Here is a 22250-nt window from a genome sequence, read left to right on the forward strand (position 1 = left end):
CACCCCAGGACACAGACCTGCCAATGCACTACTATGACCCCTTGGAAGAGCCATTCCCTGCTGTCAGGCTGATTTCAAGCACAGTCATTTGGATGCAGGAGCTCCACTGTCCCCATCCCTGATCCTTTGTCCAGCCCTGCCTGTTCTGCTTTGGAGACCCATGGATCTGCACGTCCCAGGCCACCCAGACAGGTCCCCTCAGAGCAGATCCCCATGGCTAACAGTCGCTGGTGTTGGGTACAACTGCTCTGAGCTGTGCCAGACAGGAGATTTCACTGGGTCTGGCCTCACAGGGGTCCCTCCAGATCCAAGTTTGGAAGTGGAGGCTGCTGAGCTTTGTCCCAGATGTCTCCCACCTGATCTCATGGCCAAAATCCCCTTCCTGGCCAATAGAGCCAATCTGGCCCTTTTACGACACAGTTAAACTTATTCTGACACCACAAATGGACTAAAAAACCCTGGTGTGATTGACCTGGGCATGTGAGAGGAGCTGAGGGTGCTTTGGCTGTTGGTGGCCACATGGGACATATCCAACAATAGCAAGACAAGGCCACATGCCTGTGCCAAGGGCTGGACAAGGGCACGGAGACCAGCCCAGACCCCAGAGCTGGTCAGGGGGAAAGGCTCCAGGCCAAGAGGAGCATCTGAGCCCCTCTGCACCCCCAGCCTGCATCCCAGAGTGGTGTCTGAGCTTCTCTGCACCCCCTGTGAGTCACTTATTCCTGCTCTGCCACCTGCTCTGGCTGACATGAAGGTAAGACCAGAGGTGGGACTGGCTTGGTAAAGGTCAGGTGATGATGGCACCTCCCCTGGATGGAGTCACATTCCTACATCTTGGGGGTGTGGTCAGACCTGGGACCCCATCAAAGGGCTCCTTCATGCCCTGAGCCAGCTCAGCACAGAGCATGGTGAGCTGGGCCTGACTCAGCCCAACACCCAGCCTGCAGGGCCAGGCGGGGCTGGCGCGGGCCAGGGCAGCTGAGTCAGCAGCTCTTGCTTTGGCAGAGCCTCCTTCCTGGGGTGTTTGCCTTGTCTCTGTGCCAGCAGCTGTACAGGGCCCTCAGACTCGCAGCCCAGAGGGACATCACTGTCACCTCCACCAACCCAGTGCCCTGCGGCACAGCCCAGTCACTCCAGGAAAGGAAAACTGTGTCCTGGAAGTGTGACAGCGTGTCTGGGTGTTCCTAGGCACTTCTGGGGCCCTGCAGCTCATCCACAGGTCTGTACCCTGGACACAGGAGCATCTCTCAGCTCCAGTGAGGGCCCTGCTGTCTGTCCCACCTTGCTTGGGTGATCTTGGCTGTGGGTGCTCCTCACCTTCCACTTGATGGGGACCTCATGGACCCTCTCTGCTGCCATGGGATGAGGGAACACAGTCCGGCTGTGTCCCCCCAGCTTGGCAGAGTAGATCCTCTTGAATTGATGGTACCACCCCTGAACCACGGCCATGGAGGTAGCAGAGCCTTGCTAGGTTCCATCCACACATCCCCACCTGGATTGGTGTCTGCTCCCTGTAGGAGGAGTTCATGGGGAGCCATAGAATCACAGAATCCCAGAGTGCTTTGAGTGGGAAGGGACCTTAAGGATCATCCCATCCCACTCTCTGCCATGGGCAGGGACACCTTCCACTATCCCTGATTGCTCCAAGCCCTGTCCAACCTGGCCATGGACACTTCCAGGCATGGGGCAGCCACAGCTGCTCTGGGCAGCCTATGCCAGGGCCTCATCACCCTGACAGGGAAGAATTCCTTCCCAGTATTGAACATAAATTTCTGTTTTTTCAGTTTGATCCCATTGCTCCTTGTCCTGTCCTACAGCTGAGCCAACCTGGCCCATTGAAGACACATTCAGTCTATTTTAATACCACAAATGGCTACAAACCCATGCTGTGGTGCTCCCTGGGCTGTGAAAGAGAACCAGTTTAATTTCATGGGATTACTCCTGCAGCAATCAGCAGGGCTGGGACTGGATCCTGGAGGAGCCTGGCTCCAGAGCCCTGGGCACCATCATGGCAGGACTCCAGTGCAGGAACAGAGAGGCCATGTTGTCCCAGCAAATCTCAACTTCCACACCTTCCCTGTTCCCAGCCTCCATCCCTCACCTGTGAGATCACCCTGAGCCAGCTATGGTGCAGCTTAGTTCCTCAGTTTCCCCATCGGCAGATGTGCCCTTGCTGGGAACATGCCCTCGAATTTACTGGTGAGACATTGCCAAGGATCAATTCCTTACCCTGAAAATCAATAGAAATAGGTAAAAAGCCCAATAAAAACATTCCCAGAGCAGGGGTTTGGGGCGCAGCAGCAGGAAGGAGTAGGTTTTCATTCATGGCCCTGCAGCACAGCCCTGGCAGACGTGAGCTCTGTTAAGGGACAGATGTGACACTCTATTGGGGTCAGAGCGATTACCCGGCACAGGGACCACACCTCGCCCTACTGGGACACGCAAGGACCGGGAGGGGACAGGGTCCTGCTGCTTGGGAAGCCCATACAGGGTCTTTTGAGGCCATTCACTTCCTCTTGTCCTTTCAATTCAGAGAATTTGTGAATAACTCTGAATATCAGGCTCCGAGCATCCCCACACAGGATTCAGGTCTCTCCTCCCATTCCCTCTCCTCTACTGGGGATGGAGCATCCCACACTCAGCCCCTCATTGCATCCCAAGTGCACACCCCCAAGCCCCGGGATTTTTCCTGCCATTCCAGGAGCTGGGAATGCTGCAGGCAGCCCCACTTGCCTTCCTGCAGCCGCACGGCAGTGTCTGGAGCTTTTGGGAGTGACCTGATTTTGCGTCTGCCAGCGAAGATCTCGTGGCACTGCTGCAGCAGCTGTGTGAGCTCTCAGTGAGCCTAATCCAGACATCCCCTCACTGAGGAAAGAGCCCTCGTGGCTTTGATCCCTGACTTAGCCTGTTCATGGCTGAAAATTATTCTGTGGGTCAGAGAGTAGGGCTGAAAACCAGCTCACCTGAGTATTTACAGGTCTTTAGCAGGATCTCAAACCAACAAAACCTGCTGGTAAATCCCTGCCTATCTCAAGGGCTTCGGGATTTTGGTGATACTGGAATTGATCTCCTGGTGCTGCACTGGCACAGCTCATCCGTGCAGCCGGATCTGGCTGGAGCAGAGCTCGGTAGGAAATGCTGGCTCTGATGTAGCACCCACATGCTGAGCTGGTGCAGTGTGCTGGAAACTGTGTCTTGGAAACAGCCTCAAGTCTGCAGAAACCTCCCTGGACTGTAATTCCTGCATTTTAATCTCCATCCTTGGTTCAGAACTGCCCGTTCCATAGAATTAAAGTCTCCACAGATCACTCTTACTTGCCAAAAATATACCTTGAGGATGGCAGCGAGGGAAGAAACAAAAGAGGTGGCTGCAAAGACCTACCAGTCCCTGAAATTCCTCCAGGTTAGGGAAAATGAATGTATTCTCCTTGGAAAGGAAATGTGCTTTCTCAGGGACTGGGCCTGTATGGATGGATGGCATCTTTTCACTGACTAGTGGAGGTCAAAAGAAAATAGATGAGCTCCAGGCTGAGAGCTCTGAGTCACCTGGATGCTTTTGCAATTCCTCCAAATGTAAAACAGGCCTTGGAAGAGCTGTGGTTTGGCTTGTTCTCTGGCCTGGCCGGACAGGAAGGTTTTCTGGCACTAAGTGTTGAGAGTGCTGGAAAGATGTCCCATGGGCCCTTAGATGTTTTGGGAGCTGGGAATTTGCACCTAATCATCCCAACGTTCTCCTCCTCGCCCATCCCATGGCAGCGGGTGCCCATCGCTCCCCTCCACGAACTCTTGGTGGAGGAGTCTTGGAATGGTTTGGTTGGAAGAGACCTTAAAAGTCCACCTCATTCCACTCATGGGCAGGGACACCTTTCACTATCCCAGGCTGCTCCAAGCCCCGTCCAACCTGGCCTTGGACACTTCCAGGGATGGTGCAGCCACAGCTTCTCTGGGACACCTGGAATGGGGAAAAGCCACCTCAGATGTGTCCTGCTCCAGCACCCAGCTGGCTGAGGGCAAAAAGACTTCCCAGGCCTACCATGACCCAGCCCTAGCTGGCCCCATGCCTGTGGCCCTTGGCAGGACTGGAGAGAAGGGGAAAGAGCACTACAATCCCAGGAAGAGCCTGAGCTCAGGCAGGAGCCTGGAAAACAGGGAGTCCAGGGGAGAAGCTTCCCCCTTCCCCCTCCTTGTCCATGTCCATCCAGGAGCTCACAGGTCCCCTGCACATCCCCCTCACTTCCTGCCTTGCAGGCACTGCAGTCCAGGGCTGAGGGATGTTCCTGCCATCCCTGAGCTGTTTATCTCATTCCAGACAGGGCACTCTTGAACCACCAGACAAGGCCAGCACTGTCTACAGAGCCACCCCCTGACACTGCTTCTTTTACCTGGGCTCTCCTCCTGCTGCGCTCCAGCCTCCTGACCCCCATTTCCTAGAGAGTTCCAACCATTCTGATCTAACTTCCATGGCTCTGCAGCCTCACAGGTGTGCAGTCCAAACCTTCAGGAACACCAAAGGCAGCTCTCCCTGACAGGATGCTCCTTGGGATGCTGCAGGGTGGGAAGGGCAGGGCTGGGAGGATACCCCAATGCTTAGGCCCAGGCACAGAGGGTGGAGGTCCTGCCTGTGGACAGAGAGACTCCAACACGAGGGCTCCTGCAAACATCAGATTCCTGCAGGTTTTCCCTTCCTGGCATGTTTCAAAGTGTTTGGGGTGAGGTCACAAAGTGAGGACCCCCAGGGACATTCCAAGATAGGCTTGGGCTGCATCCACAGGTTCAGCATCCCCAGCCAAGGAGTGGTTTGGCACATCCCAAGGACAGCAACTCCTTTTGCTATGGCCCTTTCCAAAAGGCCCAAAACACGTCTCAGAGCAGATACAGGGCCCCTGAGGCAGCAGAGGCTGGTGCTGAAGAAGCTGCATGTCACCAAACATCCCTCCAGGTCCGTCTCCTCCAGCATCCTGCCTCCACCGGGATGCTGAGGGGCCGGTTCCTGCCAGACACCCCCAGCTGGCTGCTTCCCCTCCCTTTGAACTCGTTTCATGTTCCCCAAGCACGGCTGTGAGAGGGAAGTTTGGGCTGGGCTGAGGGACCCCGCTGTGCCCGGATGGGGGGGATCACAGGCTGGGGGTCCTGCCTGGCTGCCGGGCAGGGAGGAAGGATGTGAGAGGGGAGGGGGAGTTTTCCACCAGCAAATCTATTTTAGGTGGTTTCCAGCTGTTCCTGTGGGGGCTGGGAAGTGGGGGACCCTCTGCTCTAGCCTGCTTAGCCCAAGTGATACTCCTTCATCCCTCCAAAATCAGGGCAAGGCCCCTTCTGGGGGAGGCAGCATCACTCAGGGCCCAGCAGCCAGGAGGGATCTCACCCAGAGGTTGGAGCAAATGGAGAGGGTTTGGTGGGATATCCCAGTCCCTTGACCATGCTGGGTGAAGAAGGAAGAACAGGAGGTGCCAACTCAAATCCAAGCAAGACCCCTCTTCATCTGAAAAAATCTGACTTCACCTTGCAGGGGTGGCCCACATCCCTCTGTGCTTCTGTGTCCATGGGAAGTTGCCACTGGAGCAATGCAGCACTGGATGCTGCTTTGGCATCTCCCACTGCCATGTAGAGACATCCTAAATGTCTCAGGGCACCATTTTTTCCGGGAGAAATCCACTCCTGGGGATACCAAGTTCCCAAACTCGCAGCCCAAGGGCAGGGTGTCCATGGGGAGCCTGGAGCTGGAACCAGGCTGCCATGCACCATGTACCCCATTCCCTGCCATTCTTCCCTGTGAGGAAGGCACAGGTTGTCCAGAGAAGCTGTGGCTGCCCCATCCCTGAAGGAGTCCAAGGCCAGGCTGGAAGGGGCTTGGAGCAACCTGGGACAGTGGAAGGTGTTCCAGCCTGTGGCAGGGTAAGGTCCCTTCACACACAAACCTTTCAGGGATTCTGTGATTCTGTGAAATGCATTTCCCTCTCCCTGAGCCTCAGCAGCACCAGGGCTGCCTGTGGGTGGGGGGCAGGGCTGGAATGTTGGGGATGCCCACAAGACCCCCCCCCCCCCCCCCCGGGTTGCCCCAAAGGCCCCCCCCCCCCAGCCTCATGTGGGTCACTGGCGAGGATCTACCCTGTGCCAGGCTCGTCTGAGGAATCCTGTTGGCACAGGAATGGGCTGCAGTGAGCACACTGTCCATGTCTGTGCTGCAGGGGCTGCCCTGCTCAGTGTCCTGGCTGCCCTAGGGATGAGCCTGAGGCAGATATTCCCCATGTGCCTCCCCACCTGCCTGCAAATCTCTGCTCAGGTCTGGCTGCCATCATTGCCTGTGGCCCTCCAGGGATGCTTGGAGCTCTCCCAGAGCTCTCCCAGCACAGTGGCCACACATGTTTCCCCAGGGCCCTGAGTCCTGCCAGGTGCTCCAGGCTCTCAGCACCCACTTTGCCATCACTGGGTTCAGTGTCACGCTCAGGAACGACACCACAAGAGCCATGAGCATTGCAAAAATGCTGTCACTCTCATCTTTAGCATCCTGCAACAGACTGGGAGAAACTGAGGCATTTCAGATTCAGGAAATATTCCTTAGTGGTGTTTCCTGTCCTTTGTGCTATATACAGGGCACTACATCTCCTAAAATCCCCACATGTACCAACTGCACTACATCTCCTAAAATCTCCACATGTACCAACTGCCAGGAATTCATGAAGTTGTAGTATCTCTAAGGTTGGGAAAGACCTCTCAGATACTTGAGTGCATCTATTACGTTGATGAGGTTACAAAGCTTTTCAATATTAATATAGGCTTTGAAAAGACAGAGGAAAATCTCCTGCTGCTGAGTGCTTGGGGACACAATGGGATCACAAAATTCAGGGTGGAAATTGCATAAGAAAAAACCACCCAAACTATGTACAGCATAATATTAATATTAATATTAATATTAATATTGCTCCCAGGAAAGCTCCTGGGATCAGGACAGGAATCTCCCCTGAAAGGCCCATCTGATGCTCAGAGGCAGACAAGGAGTTAAAAATGGACTGGTTTGTTAGGAAAATGCCTGACAGGCTGTGCTGCTCCTGTGGAGCCGCAGAACTCCCACACCAGAGCCTTCCCCACATGCAGGGGATGTGCGAAGCCCAAAAAAGCTCCAAGAGCAGTGACAGGGTGGGAATCACTCTGGTGACACCGGCGGGCTGGGAGACAGGGATTGGGAAAATCACACCTAGGGAGGAAGTCGGGAACAGTCTGTGAAGATCATGTGTGGCAAGGAGGAGGTGGGCAGGGATTGTGGGTTTATCCTGGGCCCCCTCCTCTGTCTTACACTCCTTCTCCTCTCCACCTGTGCTGGTGGTGGCTGCGGCAAAAGCCCAAAGGAACAATCTTGGGCCTGATCCCACGGATCTGGGAACACCAAGCACTCTAGAGCAGTCAGGTGATCCCCAACACTCCTGGGGCGCCTTCTGTCCCTGTCTCCCTGTATGGGAAGGCAATTCCTGCCCCAGGAAGGGTTCTACACCTGCTGGGATGTAGAACACAACCAACACAAGGGGGTTGATGCCTTTCTGGGGTGTTTGTGCTGATGAAGGGTCTGGGACCCCTCCAGCGAACTGCCTCTACTGCTAAGGGGTAATGGGGTGACACGAGTGCTCAGCTGGGTTGGGCTCCCACATCCAGAGCCTTGCAGAGCCTGGCAAAGGCATCCTCACAGAGCGAGGGGCACTCACAGCGAGGGGCTGAGCCTGGCTCTGCTTGGGGACACTGGGATCAGGTGTCGTGTCCCCTTCTAGTCCCACTCACAGCCCCCGGTACCACCGTGGCACCCCAGAAATGCTTCCCCAAACCAGCATGGCCCCGGTGGGAAGGGAGTGGGGCATAAAGGGTTAACTATCTCCTCCTGGAGCGGCAGAGTTCAAATAAAGTGCTCAAATAAAGTGTCCCTCTCCTTTACGCCACGAGGCACTTGCTCTGGGCTTGGAATGGCAACAGATACAGAAGGGGCAAAACGGGGAAAGGAGTTATTTGTGGGGCACCCCATAGCAGAGGTCTGTCCTGGGTGAAGCTGCCCCATGAAATGTGCCAGGCTGTCACCTCTGGTTCCTCAAACTGCCAAATCTGTGTCCCATAGCAAGCCAACCCTGTGCTCCCCATGGCAAGGAAAAAGCTGGGGTGAAAGGCAAACCTGTCATCTGCTTTCCTCCTGGAGCACCCAGCTGGGACTGTCCTATGTGTGGGGACACACTTTGTCCTGGCCATGGGCATCCCGTGGCTGTCCCTCACTGCCAGCTAGCTGCCACAATGTGATCTCTGCCTGCACACCCAGCACCCCCTGAGCCCCCAAAAGAAGCTGCTGGAGGCTCCAGGACACCCAACCCCACACCGCCCTGCCCAGCCTCACTCCCTTATAACATCCACAGCAGAGCTGGTTCTGACGCCTTTTCCTACCTGACAGGGATCTTCACCCGCAGGTACCGATCCACGGCGATGGCCAGAAGCGCCAGGATGGAGCTCTCTGTGAGGATAAGGACGGGACAGGCCACCATGAGGCAGGTGTAAAACTCCGTCTGGGGTCCGATGTTGATGATAATGGCCAGGGGGATGACCAGAGCCCCCACGGCTACGTCGGCCACGGCCAGCGAGACGATGAAGCAAAAGGTGGCATCCCGCAGTGCCTGGTTCATCTTCACAGCCCAGATGACCAGGATATTGCCCGGCACGGACACCAAAGCGATGAGCACTTCGATGGAGATGTAGGCAGCCTGGAAGGCTGAGATGGGGTGTGCCATGATGCTCCGGTCCGCCCTGCTCCCGTGGGGGTCCTCGGTCACCTGCAAACGCACAGGGAGGCGGTGAGAGAGTGGCATCGCTGACTGAGCTGCGAGCGGGATGGAGCCTGTGCGAGGGGGTGGGAAAAACCCCTCTCCCGTCTGTGCCATCCGCCTGGGCTCCGGGTCCCCCGCCCCCCGAGCTCATCCTGCACCCACCTCCGTCCCGCAGCGCGACCGCTCCCGGCGCTGAAGAGGGAGCTGGAGCCGCCGGTCAGTCCTGGGAGAGCGCAGAGCCCCCCGCCCCCCGGGCCGCCCCGGGGCCCTCTGTCGGAGCCTTTCGGGGCTCCCTCTGTCCCCTCGTTGGATCCCCTCCCTGCTCTGCGCTGTTTCCTGCAGTCACCCGAGTCCCGAGTCCCGGCAGCCGCCGCCCGGCCCCGACCCCTCTCACCTTGTCCTGCAAACACAGGGCTTGTTTTGGGGTGCTCTCACCCTCAGAGAGCCAGCGCTGTCTCCCCCCAGGGCAAGGCGGGGCTCATGCCGGGGGCGGCCGGGGGGACCCTGCGGCCGCCGGGGACCGGGCTGGCCGCGGCCGCCGGGGCTGCGCTCGGTCCCCGGTGCCCGACACCGCTCGGCTCCCGCAGGCGCTGCCCCCTCCCCGCCGGAGCCGAAGCATCACATGGTGCCGCCTTCCAGCCTTTAAAGAGCGACTGACCCGATTCGGGGCTCGCCGGCACCGGGAAGGACCGGGGGAGGGGGTGCGAGGGGGCCGGGCGGAGGCGGCCGGACCGGGTGGAGCGGGGAGAGGCGGCAGCGGGGGGAGCAGCGGAGCCAGACCCAGCCCCAACGCTGCCGCCACCAGTCGGGCTCCGGGTTTAACGCTAAAACCGGTTTTTGAGGTCGGGTGTGAGCAGAGGATCGGGACGGGAGGGGAAGGGCGGAGGCAGAGCCTGAGCTGGGGTGGGCGAGGACCCGGCCCGTCCCCGGCACGGGCAGCGCCGCTCGGGGCTGTGCCCCAGGACGGCGTCGGGACCGCAAGTCAGACCCGAACGGCCTCAAGAAGCTCTGGTGCTCGCCTGGGCTCTGGCTGGCACTGCCTCACTCAAAATCACTGCGGGGGTGGGCGGGGAGTGAGACCCCGAAAGCGCTCTGCATCCTCCGTACTGCACCCGCCGGGCTGGGGGGGGGGGCTGTGTCCCTGCGGCAGGGGAAGGGTCTGTCCACACAAGGCGGCCCCGAACTGCTGCTGAGACTGGACCAGACACTCTTTAAGGTTCTAGGAGAAGTTTGGGGGAATATGGTCACCCCCCAGTTCCCCTCTCCGGGCCAGGCAGTACAGAGAGAATGGGTCTGCAGGCTCGATCTCACTGATGGAGTTGAACCCCCCACTCCCTCCAGGGACCTCCGGATGTGCGCCAGGCACCTGCAAAGCTCATCTTACATAAATCACTTCCCAGGAGTGTGGCTGGTTTATCCAAATGCTGCAAGGAATACGACCTCAGACATGGGGCAAGGGGTCTCTCCCAACCCCCATCTGCACCTCTCCCAGTCCTTTCTCCCTCCTCTAGAGAGACTTGGGACTGGAGTTGTCCCCTGCTCTGCTCTGCTTTGTGAGAGATGTCCCAACCCTTGGATCTGCCCCTTGGGGCTGCCCCTCATCCCTGTCTTCATCAGAGACTGCACACCCCACAGCAGGGATGGAATCAGCTGTGGGACCATCCCAATCCAGGGCTGATTTTCCATCAGCTGCTGTTCCATGGGGTGCCTGCTCTCCCCCTTGGGCAAGTGGCCAGCAAAGAGCTGGGGGTCCCAGCATCCTAGGACTGTCTGGGAACTGTGGCATTGTGCCACCTCTGGGCACTGGGCTGTGCCAGCAGCAGGGCGAGGTGAGCTTAGATTGGTCTGAATGATCTGTTTGCTGTGCAGAGAGAAAAATAAACCGAGGCTCACAAGCTCCTGTAAACAGCACTATTTATGGAGCGTTGGCATCCTGCAGCATCTCCTCACACCTCCTCCACTGCAGGGAAAAGTGATGCCCCCTATGGCTGAGCATAAATCCAGAGGTAGGGGTGGGATGGGGGTGCTCAGGATGGGCTACTGAGAGTGAAAAGGGCATTCCCAGAGAGCCCAAAACCCCTCGCCCACCACCTTCCCAGGGGGAGTGTCCTTGCAATCAACCTCTGGCTGGGAGCAGGGCAGGAAAACCAGCAGGTTCCTCACGGGAGTGCAATGCGGAAGCAAACGCAGGCAGGGCCCGGCCTAATTGTATGCAAATGGCCCAAACAGAGATTAAAACCACTCCTTTTCCTTTGTGGATTTGCAGTTTGTTCTCCCTCCCTGGATTTTTTTCCTTGAATGCTCAATTTTAGCAGCAACCCTAAAGCCCCCCATGTTATGCCAAACATAACACCCCCTGTTGTGTTATCTGCTGGCTGTGAACCTACCAGAGGGTTTCTGAGCTCTCTCACCAGCCCAAGCAAAGTGTCCCAGGGCATGGGCAAAGACTGCAAGGGTTGGATGACCAAATTGATACAGAGCCCATTCCTGATAGAGAGGGATCATCAGCTCATTCTGCTGACACCAAGCTGGGGATGTGTCTGAAGAGTGTCAGGGATTCCTTAAAAACCCATGAAAAATAATTTTCTGGGAAAGTTATTCAAGTCTGCCAGGCTCTTTCTGGTGGTTTTAAGGAGAAAATGTCCTGACAGCTGCAATGGGTTGTGAAGACCACAAGGTGTTGGATGATGCTGCTACAGATAAATACCCTTGGCATCACACAGGGAGGGGTGGGATGAAGTGGGACAAACAAGGGGCATGGTGTGGCTTCCTGCACCAGCTCCTGTGAGCTGGGGACAGGAGCAGCCTGTGGCCATGGCAGGAGGGGATGGTTGATGTCTGGCTTGATGCCAGTGGGATGCACCCGAGGCTGTGGCATGTTGGGGCCGGTTGATGAGACCAAACCCTGACTGAACCCCCAGGGCCTGGCAAGAAATGCTTTCCCAGAGAGACAAGTCAGGGCATGGGGAGTTATTTCTGCCCATCTTTCTTCAGCTTTTCTCTGGGGTGTGAGCTTCCCCCTCCTGCCTTAGTTTACCTGCACAAACAGCAGCTCCATGGTGCCATTCTGGGCAATCAGGGCAGGAGAAGTTGAGGATTTCTCCTCCTCTTCATCATGGTGACCATCCCACAGCACTTCTGGTCATGGAAAGGGGCCTCTTAACTAGGAAAGTTAATTAGGAGTGTGAGTGGTGCCAGCAGCACAGGGATGTGCACTTGGAGGGCTGATGGCTCTGAGAGACATTAATTAGGATGAGTGATCCCCTGAGTGCCACGGTCTGGTGGGTCCACACAGGATGGCACAAGGCAAAGAGAAGCATCAAACAAAGGGAAACCCTGGAGCTTTTCCAAGAAGGCCTCCACTGTGTTGAGATGTTTTGGAGTGATGGTCACCCTATACTGTTGGGGCCACCATTCTGTGTGTGCCAGTGACACAGAGCCCTGGGGACCTCACTCAGGACACAGCTGGTCTGTGACTTGTGCTCAGTTTCTCTCCCATTTAATGGGACACACGGCCCTGGGAAGCCATCTGGGGAGCAAGGAGCCCCAGACTTCTGCAGGGTGGTGCATCCCTAACTGGACTTGGCAGGAGATGCTCAGCAGCAATGACACAGCACAGAAAATATCCCAGAAGGTAACTTAAATGGGCAAATCCCAGAGAGTGGATAAAGGAAAGGCTGTTTCCCTGTGGACTGCCCATTCCCACTGAGCACATCCCACCCCGGTCACTCCAAGCAGGTTGGGAAGGGGGCTGGCAGTGCTACCAGTGCACCGAGGGAGAAACTGAGTCCTGAGAAGTGCCTGTGATCCATCAGCCCCGTGCTGGCATAAGGATGTGCCCCAGTTCCCTCCAGCCTGGGGAGATGCCACATCCATGATACTGCAGATTCCCACAGCAGCCAAATGGGTCAGGCCCCACTCGGATCCCTGCCAGGTGCCAGCCAGATGCTGCCCACAGGCAGATGGGTCATTGTGCCGGATGCCTTGGCACAACAGGATATTGCCAGGCTTTTGTGCTGCCCTGTCAGGGAGGAACTGCTGAGACATCACTGCGTGGCAGAGAAAATGGATCGGAGCCCAGCGAGCTCTGGCAGCGCCGTCCCTGGCAGGGCAGTGGGGTAGGGCAGAGGTCTGTCCCGAGGCCCGCCCCCACACCCCAATCCGGGCCATTTGCCTTGGCACTGTTGCCTGTTCCTCACCACACTGGAATTATTTTATTCCCCAGGGAGCCCCGGGAGTGTTATCGAGCCAGGCTGAGGGCCAGGAGCTATTCCTGCCACCGCTTCCAGCTGTCTCTGTGGGGCAGGAAGGGGTTAAACCTTTCCAATCCTGTCAAGCAGTTTCGAGGATGGTTCAAACCCTTTGCCCCCTCTCCAGGGCCACCCCTGGAACAAACCCAGGGCTGTTTGGCCTCTGGTTTCAGTTGCAGTATCCTGTGGAAGGGCAGGACGCTGCCTGCTGTCTCCAGCCCCGTTGTGCCATGGGGAGGGAGGGGGCAGCTGGGTGCTGTGAGGGCTCTGGAACAGCCAGCAGTGATGACAGATCCTTCCGGGGCAAAGACTGGCATGAAACAGTGACTGCTCAAGAAAGGGAAAGAAAAGGCTGTGAGGGACAAAAATGTAAAAGGAAAAATGTTAGTTCTGGTTTGCTACAAGGGCTGAATGAGGGGAACCACTTCCCTTGATGGATCTCAGAGATGGTAAAATAATTTCCTGATTGATCTTTGGGGAAATATTGGGGAGGGGATGAAGAGCTGAGCGTGTGTTGTGGCTGGAAGAGCACAGGGCCACCCCCAGACCTGGGCCTGTGATGGCCTGGGGACACCACAGGGGTGGTTGGAAATGAGGATTTGGGGTGAAGGAGAAAACCGGGATGAAGCGGTGACAGCCACAGTGGGAAATGTCCAAGGAGGACTGGGCTGGGCTGGGTTGGTGGCTCTGAGTGAGGAGGGAGAGGTGGCAAAAAAGAAACCATGGTTGCTGCTCCCTAAGCCCATATCTCTCACTTTAGCATTTTGTCCCATATTTCTATTTTTAAATTCCCTGCTTTTAGCTTCCAGCTGTCACTTACAGCTCTCGGGTTTGGTAACGGAGCTCTTCCCCCCACTGAGGCTCTCACAGACTGTAACCATCTCACCACCCTCCAAGAGGAAAGCTCTTCTTCCACCCAGCCCCTGCAGCCTCTGAGCCCTGCACCCTGCTGCTGCCCAAATTATTGCCTTCCAACCAATTTAAGGCGAATTCTTTTGTATCCTGAAATTAATTCAGGACAGCGATTCACTGAGTAGGTTCTCCGTGTTGTAGGAAAAGCTGTTCAAACCCTTCCCACACGCCTAAACCTGCAGATTCCTATGGAAGACCTGGACAATTTCTTATCAGCACAGGGGATCCGCCTCCTGCCCTGTTCTACTTCTCCTCTTCCCTCTGCAATCGTTTCCCCCGCGGCCCCAGAGCCGCACAAACGCCGCCGGAGCAGTCCGAGCGCCGGCCAAAGCAGCGTCCCGGCCGATCCCCGGGGAACGGCTCGTGCGGCTCGGTGACGCTGCAGCGGGACCCGTGACATCCCGCAGTGTCCCAGCAAGCGAGACCTGTGACATCCCGCAGTGTCCCAGCAGCCGGGACGATCGGGGAGATGTTCCCACAGCCGGGCGCCTTCCCCGGGAGCGTGGGGCCAGAAGTCCCGGCCACGAGCTCGGGGTGCATCGGCTCCGCGGGGCGCGGAGGCTTCTGCTGCCTGTGCAGCCCCTCCTCGCCAGGCCTGGGGGAGCCGGGGCAGGGCCGGGGTCACCCAGCCTCGCACTGCGGAGCCCCGCAGGAATTTGTGCCCGGGAGGTCGCTCGGTGGTGCCCCGGAGCTGCTGCCACAGCGGTACCGCACGGCTCCGGGGCTGGAGGGGAGGGAAAAGGGGGGTCCATCAGTGCTGCCAGGCCAAGGGGTGTCAGCTGGGCGGCTGCAGTTTTGGGGGACTGACATCCCCCAGATTCTCTCCGAGCTCTGGGGGAGCAGAGGGTGGGGCGGGGGGGAATGCAGGCACCGCATCTCCCTTGCTGGGAAAGGCTGGGAAAAGCACCAGGTTGAAAGGCAGAGACCCCAGACAGGCGGTAACCCCAAATTTCCTCTCCTTACCTCAGAAGCAGCCCTTTCCACGAAAAGCCTTGGCTGGAGCAGTGTTTGCCATCCATGTCTGTCTCCTCCACGCAGGTCGGGCAGGTGGGGATGGAGCAGGGAAGGAGCCTCCCGATGTGTGCCCATGACACCCACACCAGCTCACCCTTCCCAAAACATTACGGGGAGGGGGGAGCTGGGATGTTGCACATCTGGGGATCCCCTGGGATTAAAAGGTACCCAGGCACTGGAAAAAACTGGGAAATTGGGAAAGAAGCCCAGGGTCCCCTCCTGGGGACAAGGGACTTTCCCATCCCCAGGGCAACTGGGGCTCCCAGTTTCACATTCCTAAATAAATGCTCTTGAAAGGGCAGGGACCAACGTGAACTCCGGTGGCTATGGGACTCCCCCCTACCCCAGCCATTGCACTTCCCAAAAGCAATTAAATCCGTGGAGCCCAAGGAACCAGATGGGACACAGATACTGGGAAAGAACATCCTGTGAGGGACAGAGGAGAAAGAGAATAAATAGAAAAAGATAATAGTAACAGTAACTATAACTATAACTATAACTATAACTATAACTATAACTATAATATTAGTTGTATATTATATTAAATTATTAATATTTGATTGTTAATTATTGACATGATTGATATTATTTTATATTTCTGCTGAAGAAGAAATAGAGAAGGGAACCCCTCAAATCACACTCCTGTCCCTCCCTATGGGAAGAAAGCCAGCTGCTCCCCAAAACAGATTTGGGGGCAAATGTGTCTGCTTCAGCTGAGGCCAAAAATTCCTTCTCCAGGACAATTTCATCCACAAATGAGCAGGAAAACACAAAGGAAAGTGTTTCCGGGAAGTCCCTCCACTTTCCTGAAGCCTCACCGTCCTGGATTAGGATGTTTTGGCCCAAAAGATGAATGAGGGAACTGGGACGGAGCAGGAACCGCAGGAAGCCAAACCTTGGGAGCTATTTTCGGCCGTCAGGCAGGAAAAGCACCTGTTGGGGTCATTACGCCGCGGGAAAAAACAAACCACGAGATTTTCTCCCATGGGGGGGTTGGAAATAAATAGCTGGGATCATCCCTGCTGGAGAACTGGATCTGGATACAAGGGAAAAACCCCACGGTTTCCAAATCCTGATCCTCCCTCTCAGCTGCCAGGAGCCCCACCCTGTATCCTGCGGCAGAAGGGCGGGTTCCCCCTATAAAAGGGGGATTCAAAGGGGTCTGAGATGCTTTCGGTCTCTGGCTTGAGGTGTGCATCCCTAAATCCGGGCTCGGCTGTGGATAACCGGTCTGTTGGTGCCCTCTCCCGTCCAGCGGCGGTGGCTGATGCCTCCTGCCATCCCTCCCTCATCCCTCCCTCATCCCTCCTTCATCTCTCCTCGATCCCTCCCGCATCCCTCCTCCCTCCTTCTGCCGTTCCTCCTGCACGGAGCCGTAGACCTTGAGCCTCTCAGGTCTCATGGGACCCTCGAGCGACCTGACCAAGGAACGGAGGGTTTATCCTCGGTCACAACCTCATGGTTCCATAATTTCGCCTTTCAAGGCATTTTTCCTAGCAGGCAGCTAGGAGCTGCATTTCCTCAGTGGCTGAGATGGGCTGGAAGGAGCTTGATCCCCTGAAATGGGACACGGGGAGCAGGCCAAAAACACCTACCCCTTTTCTGTTCCCTACACCAAAACCTACCGAGTCTTCTCATCCCTCCCAACCCCTTCTCATCCTCCCGGCTCTCCTCCCCCGCCTGTGCTCCAGCTCCATCGGCTCTTTGGGAGCAGGACATCCCCGGGTGGGGCTGGCCCAGGGACCCCCATGGGGCGCAGCTCTGCCCGGCCCCGGGCCGGGATTCTCCTCCAGCCCCCAGAGCGGTGCCCGGAGCGGCGACAGCTGGGAATGCGAGTGGGGGTCGGGGTTTGCTGAGGCTCGGCTCCCCGGACAGGGGGGAAATCGGGAAGGGGGGGCACAGAAAGCTCTGCCCCTGCCAGGGGAATTTTCAGGGTGGGGCCCCTCCGGAAGGGCTGGGGGCCCCTCCCTGGGGACCGGCGCGTCTGGCATCACTGCTGGCATGTCAAGGGGGGGAGTCTGCTGACCCTTGTCCTCCGGGGAATCCCACGCTGAAGCCACAAAATCGTCACAACCCTCCCTCCCTGTCTTTCTTCATGGTGGAGAGAGGAGGCTGAGTGTCACCCCTCCTTGTGCCAAAATTTGCTGTCACTTGGGGTGGGAGCAGAAAAATACAGGACTCACTGGTGTATGAAAGCTTGACATGAGCATCACAAGCTCCTTTTTCCTCTACTCACCAGATCTGGGTCCTGCAGCATCAGCCCCAGTCAGGCCATGGAGGGAAGGGAACATGCCCACCACGGGGACAAGCTGATGGTCACCCACCCAGGACACTTGGCTGGCAGTCACCCAGATCCCTCCCCACCCTCCCTGCTGGTTCCAGGCATCCCATGTCAGGGCTGTCCCTGCCGAGGGATGCTGCTGTCCCTAGGTCCTGTCCCCAGGCCTCCCGCCCTCCCCTGCCTGGACAGCTGTCCCCTCTTGGGGTCAAACAGCTGCCACATGTCACTGCCGAATCCCTCACATTCATGGGTCTTCCTCTGAACCCCCACCTGTCCTGCAGCTTGCTCCTGCCACAGTGTCCCACTCCAGGGAAAACAACCCCTTGTTGGCAACACAAGTCCCCCCTGCTCTTCCTTTGGTGACACATGTGGGGACAGCCCAGCCGGTGCCACCCTGCAGGGGATGGAGCAGCCAGGGATGCCCCTAACCTGCTGACAGGGGGGGTCCAGAAGGGAAACCCTACTGTGGGGTTTATTAGTGGGGGTACTGCTGGGTGAATCCCTCCTCCAGCTGTAATCTGGGGCTAGGGACTGTGAAGGGGAAGGGTCACGTCATGGGGAAGGCCATGGAGTTATGGAGCAAGGGAGGCCACGGAGGGGCAGAAACACCGGAGGTTTAGTGCTGCAGCGGGGCAGAGCATCCCCTGATCAGTGTGGGCAAGGAGGGAGGTCAGGGCACCCAGTGTGGTCCCTGAACTGGGAACCAGCAGACTCATGGGTCAGGGTACCTGGTTTTGTCCCCAAATGGGGATCCTGGTGGGTCAGGGCACACAGGGTGATTGCAGCAGGTCACCCACTGAAATTCATAGACAGGGCCCAGTGGCTTGGTGTGTGGGGGCAACCACTATTGTCCCCAAACTGGGATCCAGTGTACTGGGGGCTACTCAGCCACCAGCACCTCTCTGTAAGCTTGACCTGGGAGGGAGGTGAGGGATCAACAAAGACAGTTAATTACAAAAATAAAACTGTTCTCCAGACAGATTTTAGACCTCTGTCATGATCCCTGATTTCCTGATAGGGAAACTGGGGCACCTAGAGTGCTGAGGAGTGAGAGGGCAGTAAGGGTGCTGAGCCCCATGGGGACCCAAGAGCTGCAGAAGCAGCCCTATTCCCACCAGGGAACTGAAGCTGGACGAGTTGGCATTTAGGGGTGAGGGAGGGATTGTCTGCTGGTGCTGTCACCGCTGCTGCCATCCCTGCTGGGACAGACAGCAGGACATCATCCCCCATCGCTCCCCACGGGCTGGACCCCAAACTAACCCCAAATCCCCAGCAGCACGAGATGTGGATGTGCAAAGCCTCAGGCTGAGGCTGAACGGGGAGGCTCTGCCGAGCCCCATCCTGGCCGAGCAGCTGTCGCCGTCCCAAATCTCCGGCGAGCAGGCACGTCGGAAATCCCGGGTGTCGGAGGAGCGGTCTGCTCCACATTCCTCGGCCGAGCGTGGGGCCAGGGCCAAGCATCTCCCCGCCGCCTGCAGCTGCTCCCAAATATGTTACGACTTGTCACGGCGGCAGGAAGGGATGTGGATGAGCCTGGAAAGCGAGAGGGGATGTGGGACGGTGGGGTGCCTGGTGGGGTGCCCGGTGGGGGTGGGAGGGTGGGTCTGACTGGAAGTCACATTTTGGTGAGTCTCCTTTCCTGTGCTGAAATCCCAGAGGGATGATATCTGCTGAGCCCTGGCTTTCCCCCTTTTTCCTCATCAGTGGGATGGTCCCGGCATCCCGGGTTGATGAAGAGATTTGGGGCATCCAAATCTCTTCACCAGCCCACAAACCCAGGTTTTTCTGCCCTTTCCAGCAGGAGCCGGCCAGCACCATCTCCACCATCGCTTCTCCAGCGTGGGCACGGCGCAGGTCGATGCCCCAGGCAGGGATGTGCAACCCGAACTGTGTGTGCAGCTCCGAGCACAGAACAGGGACATGCACTGGTTAAGGCTCTGTGCGCTGGGAGGGACTCTCCAGGCTGCGACACGCTCACGTGTATCCCCAAAACTCAGCAAATCCAGACCATCAGACGTGGTGGGAAAGCAAAACAGCCGAGGCAGCCCCTGGGTGTCTCTCCGTGACCCCGCTCCGTGGACCTGGCCACTGGCTTGGGAAGCTGCCCCGGAGGAGCAAGGACAAACCCTCCTCTCTGGGATTTTCTCAATGGACGGGTATTTTTAGCTCTGGGCTCGTGGCTGCCCTCCCCGCCAGCTGTGTCGGGGTGAGCCGTCCCCGCGAGGCCCCCGCCGGCCGGGGAAAGGTCACCCCGTGACGGATCGCAGCACGTTCTGCCCGGGGCTCACACAGCGTCACTTTGTGTTGCCTCCCAGCCGCCACCATCCATCACAGGATAACCTGACAGCCGGCAGCAGAGTCCTAATCCCCGCTCAGAGGCTCCGAATTACCCGGGGCGCAGCCTCGGCCGCCGTGGGCACCCACGGGACCGAGAAAAGCCACGCCTGGCCGTCCCCCAGCAGGTGCCTTCGTGGGGTGGGGTGGCCATGATGGGAACCTCCCTGTAGCCCAGGCATGGTGTCCCTTGATGATGGCTACCTGCCCAATGGGGTTCATTATCCTTAATTTGATATTTACTGGGATGAGACCTCTGGACCTACAGACCCCAGACACCGCCGTGTCCCTCCTCCATTCAGGAGGGATCATCCATGGCATGGAGGGGCTGAAGGAACTGCAGAGCTGCAGTTGGGTGAGCACAGCATTATCCCTGCTCCCACAGCACTGGATGAGACCCTCAAATGGAGCTGGAGTGAGTGCAGCTGCTGCAGCAGCGCAGCTGCCAGTGGGGTCCCTCTTCCCAGTGTCCACCCCACGCTGGCACTGAGTGCCCTTTCCTCCCCATCTCCTTAAGCTGCCTTCTGTCTCCCCTGCCCGCTCAGCCATGGGTACACAGTGGCCTTGGTGGCCCTGTTGGGGCTGGCTCGTGCCACTTCTCCAGCTGGGGACACGTGGCTGGTGCTTCCCCACCAGTGCTGCCCCTGTTTATGAACTGACAAATGCTTGACCGCTCTCCTGTGCAGGTCAGCCATGTGTCCCTGGAGCCCATTACGTCACCACTGTGTCTCTCACCCTCCAAACATGCTCCTGCAATTCCAAAACGCCCATTTATTCCAGGGTGGCCCTGGCACCTCTCACCCAGGGATGCAGCTGCAGCTCAAGAGGCTCACTGGGGCCATGTCCACCAAGTGCCACTGATAAAGGTCCCCGTGAGTGACTCAGGCTGATTGATGTGATGGTGTGGGGCTGACGTGAAGACCTCAGGCTCAGGTTATCCACTCCTAAAGCCTTCACTCCTGCCATGGGCACCTGTGCACACCTGAGGGATGAATCCTGCCTCTTCCCAACCCTTTTAGTGCTTTTCCTTTAGGCAAAGGCCAAGCTGATGCTCTGATTTCTTTCCTTCTTGAGTATTTTGGAGTTTGAGTGACCGTGGGGAGCACAGGGGCTGTGCTGAGGGTGAATCTCAAGGCTGCAGGTCCTGCTTTCCTTAGTGCAGGCTTTCATAGATGTTAAAACCATGGGGACAGCAAACCCACAGGGCTGGGACCCCGGGAGAGCAGGAACTGGGGTGAGGAGGTGTTGGAAACCTCCTGTCCGCAAACAAATCACAACAAGGAGAGAAGAGCATCATGACAGGTTCCAACAAGGCCAGAAATCAACACCAAGTGAGCAAGGGTGCTGATAGTGGGCACAGGGAATGTGGCACAGCACAGCCTCTCCAAGGAGGGGGAATTTGGGGAAGGAGAATCCCAGCAGGGTTGGCCCTGCACTTTGCTGACATTCTTTCCACTGACCGATCCCTCAGCTGGAATCTGGCCTGGAGCAGGAATAGGAGGAGATGGGAGATGGTTTGTGATGTTCCCGATAGAAAAAAAAAAATCCCCTCTGAATTAAAGACAAAGGTGGAGAGATGTAGCCAAGCCATTGGAGTCAGCAGAGAAGGGATGGGGATGAGTTAAAATCCCACTCATGCTGCTCCTGGGTGAGCCTCAGTTTCCCTATCAGGAATGCGTGAGCAATGTGTCCTTCTTGGGAAAGGCATGCATCAGGGTGGCATTTGGGGCTTTGGTTACCCACAGGTACAGAGGCCAGCACAGGAGAGCAGGTGGGATGAGGCAGTGCCAGCTGGGACAGGGCTGAGCCCAGCCTGGCTCTGCTGGAACCTGGAGACACGTGGGAGAAGGTGTCCCTTGGGTATGGTGCATGAGACTAGCCACAAACATGGATTTTGTGACACAAATGTGATAAGAAACTTGACTGGGCACCCACAGCAGAGGAAAGGTTGGGCTTTGGCTCTGTCCTACCTGCTCCTGCCTGCTCTGTTCCTGAGGGACAGGCAGCAGGCACAGCAGCTGGGACCAGGACTGGTGAGAACAGAGAGGGGTGTCCACAGAGATGGGACTGGAGCCCGGGGTGCTCCCTGCATTGGGATATCCCTCCCAGGGCTGGATTCCAAGGCTTTCCCGAGGCTTCAGCTGAAGCGGGATCAGTGTAACAGGGACGGGCAGGATGGGACCATGGGGAATATGGGGCAGAGCAGGATCGGGAGGTGGGAAGGGCTGCAAAGGGGACGATGCTGTGCTGGTGTTGAGTCCCACCGCAGGGAAGGCACAGATTTGGGATACCGCGGGACCCATGGGGGCAGCGTGCAAGGATGGGGGTGTCCTGGTCAGGCAGACCGGCCACGAGGCCACCACGGCTCCCCCAGCCCAGCCGTAACTGAAGGGAGCAGATGCCGCGGGGATGCCGGGGGGAGCTGGCAGCCGCCCGCAGTCCCCAGCGGCACTCGGGGCTCACACAAAGCCCTTGTTCGGGTCCAGCCGTGCCAGCCCCCCCAGCCCCGCCGGGCCGGGCACCGTAATCCCCGTGGGGAGAGCACATAGAATCAGACGGACAAGTTTTGATGTGAGGCAGCAGCTTAGAGTGGGCTCAGGTTTCCTTTGGGTTTTCTATATTTATCTCCGTGATTTAATGCCAGCGCCGGGGTTTAAATGGCACCAAGCA

The 22250-nt window shown here is 57.5% G+C and overlaps 1 protein-coding gene across 3 annotated transcripts in view; it reads right to left on the reverse strand.

The window, feature by feature from the left end:
• LOC121365396 (adenosine receptor A1) overlaps positions 1–15199 on the reverse strand; it is a 32319-nt gene extending 17120 nt beyond the window's left edge. Inside the window, exons 1-2 of one of the 3 annotated variants that reach the window (XM_041489552.1) lie at positions 14915–15199; positions 8413–8795 (exon numbers count right to left, since the gene is read on the reverse strand). In XM_041489552.1, coding sequence (XP_041345486.1) covers positions 8413–8795; positions 14915–15040 — 509 coding nt within the window. In that variant the 5' untranslated portion in view covers positions 15041–15199. Of the gene's footprint in view, positions 1–8412; positions 8796–8951; positions 9077–9183; positions 9614–14914 lie in introns of those variants that run through there. The other 2 variants (XM_041489553.1, XM_041489554.1) reach the window with 2 other exon arrangements.
• Positions 15200–22250: the final 7051 nt, after the last annotated feature.

The sequence above is a fragment of the Pyrgilauda ruficollis genome, unplaced genomic scaffold, assembly GCF_017590135.1.
Source record: "Pyrgilauda ruficollis isolate IOZ18807 unplaced genomic scaffold, ASM1759013v1 scaffold95, whole genome shotgun sequence".
In the NCBI taxonomy this organism is placed as follows: domain Eukaryota; kingdom Metazoa; phylum Chordata; class Aves; order Passeriformes; family Passeridae; genus Pyrgilauda; species Pyrgilauda ruficollis.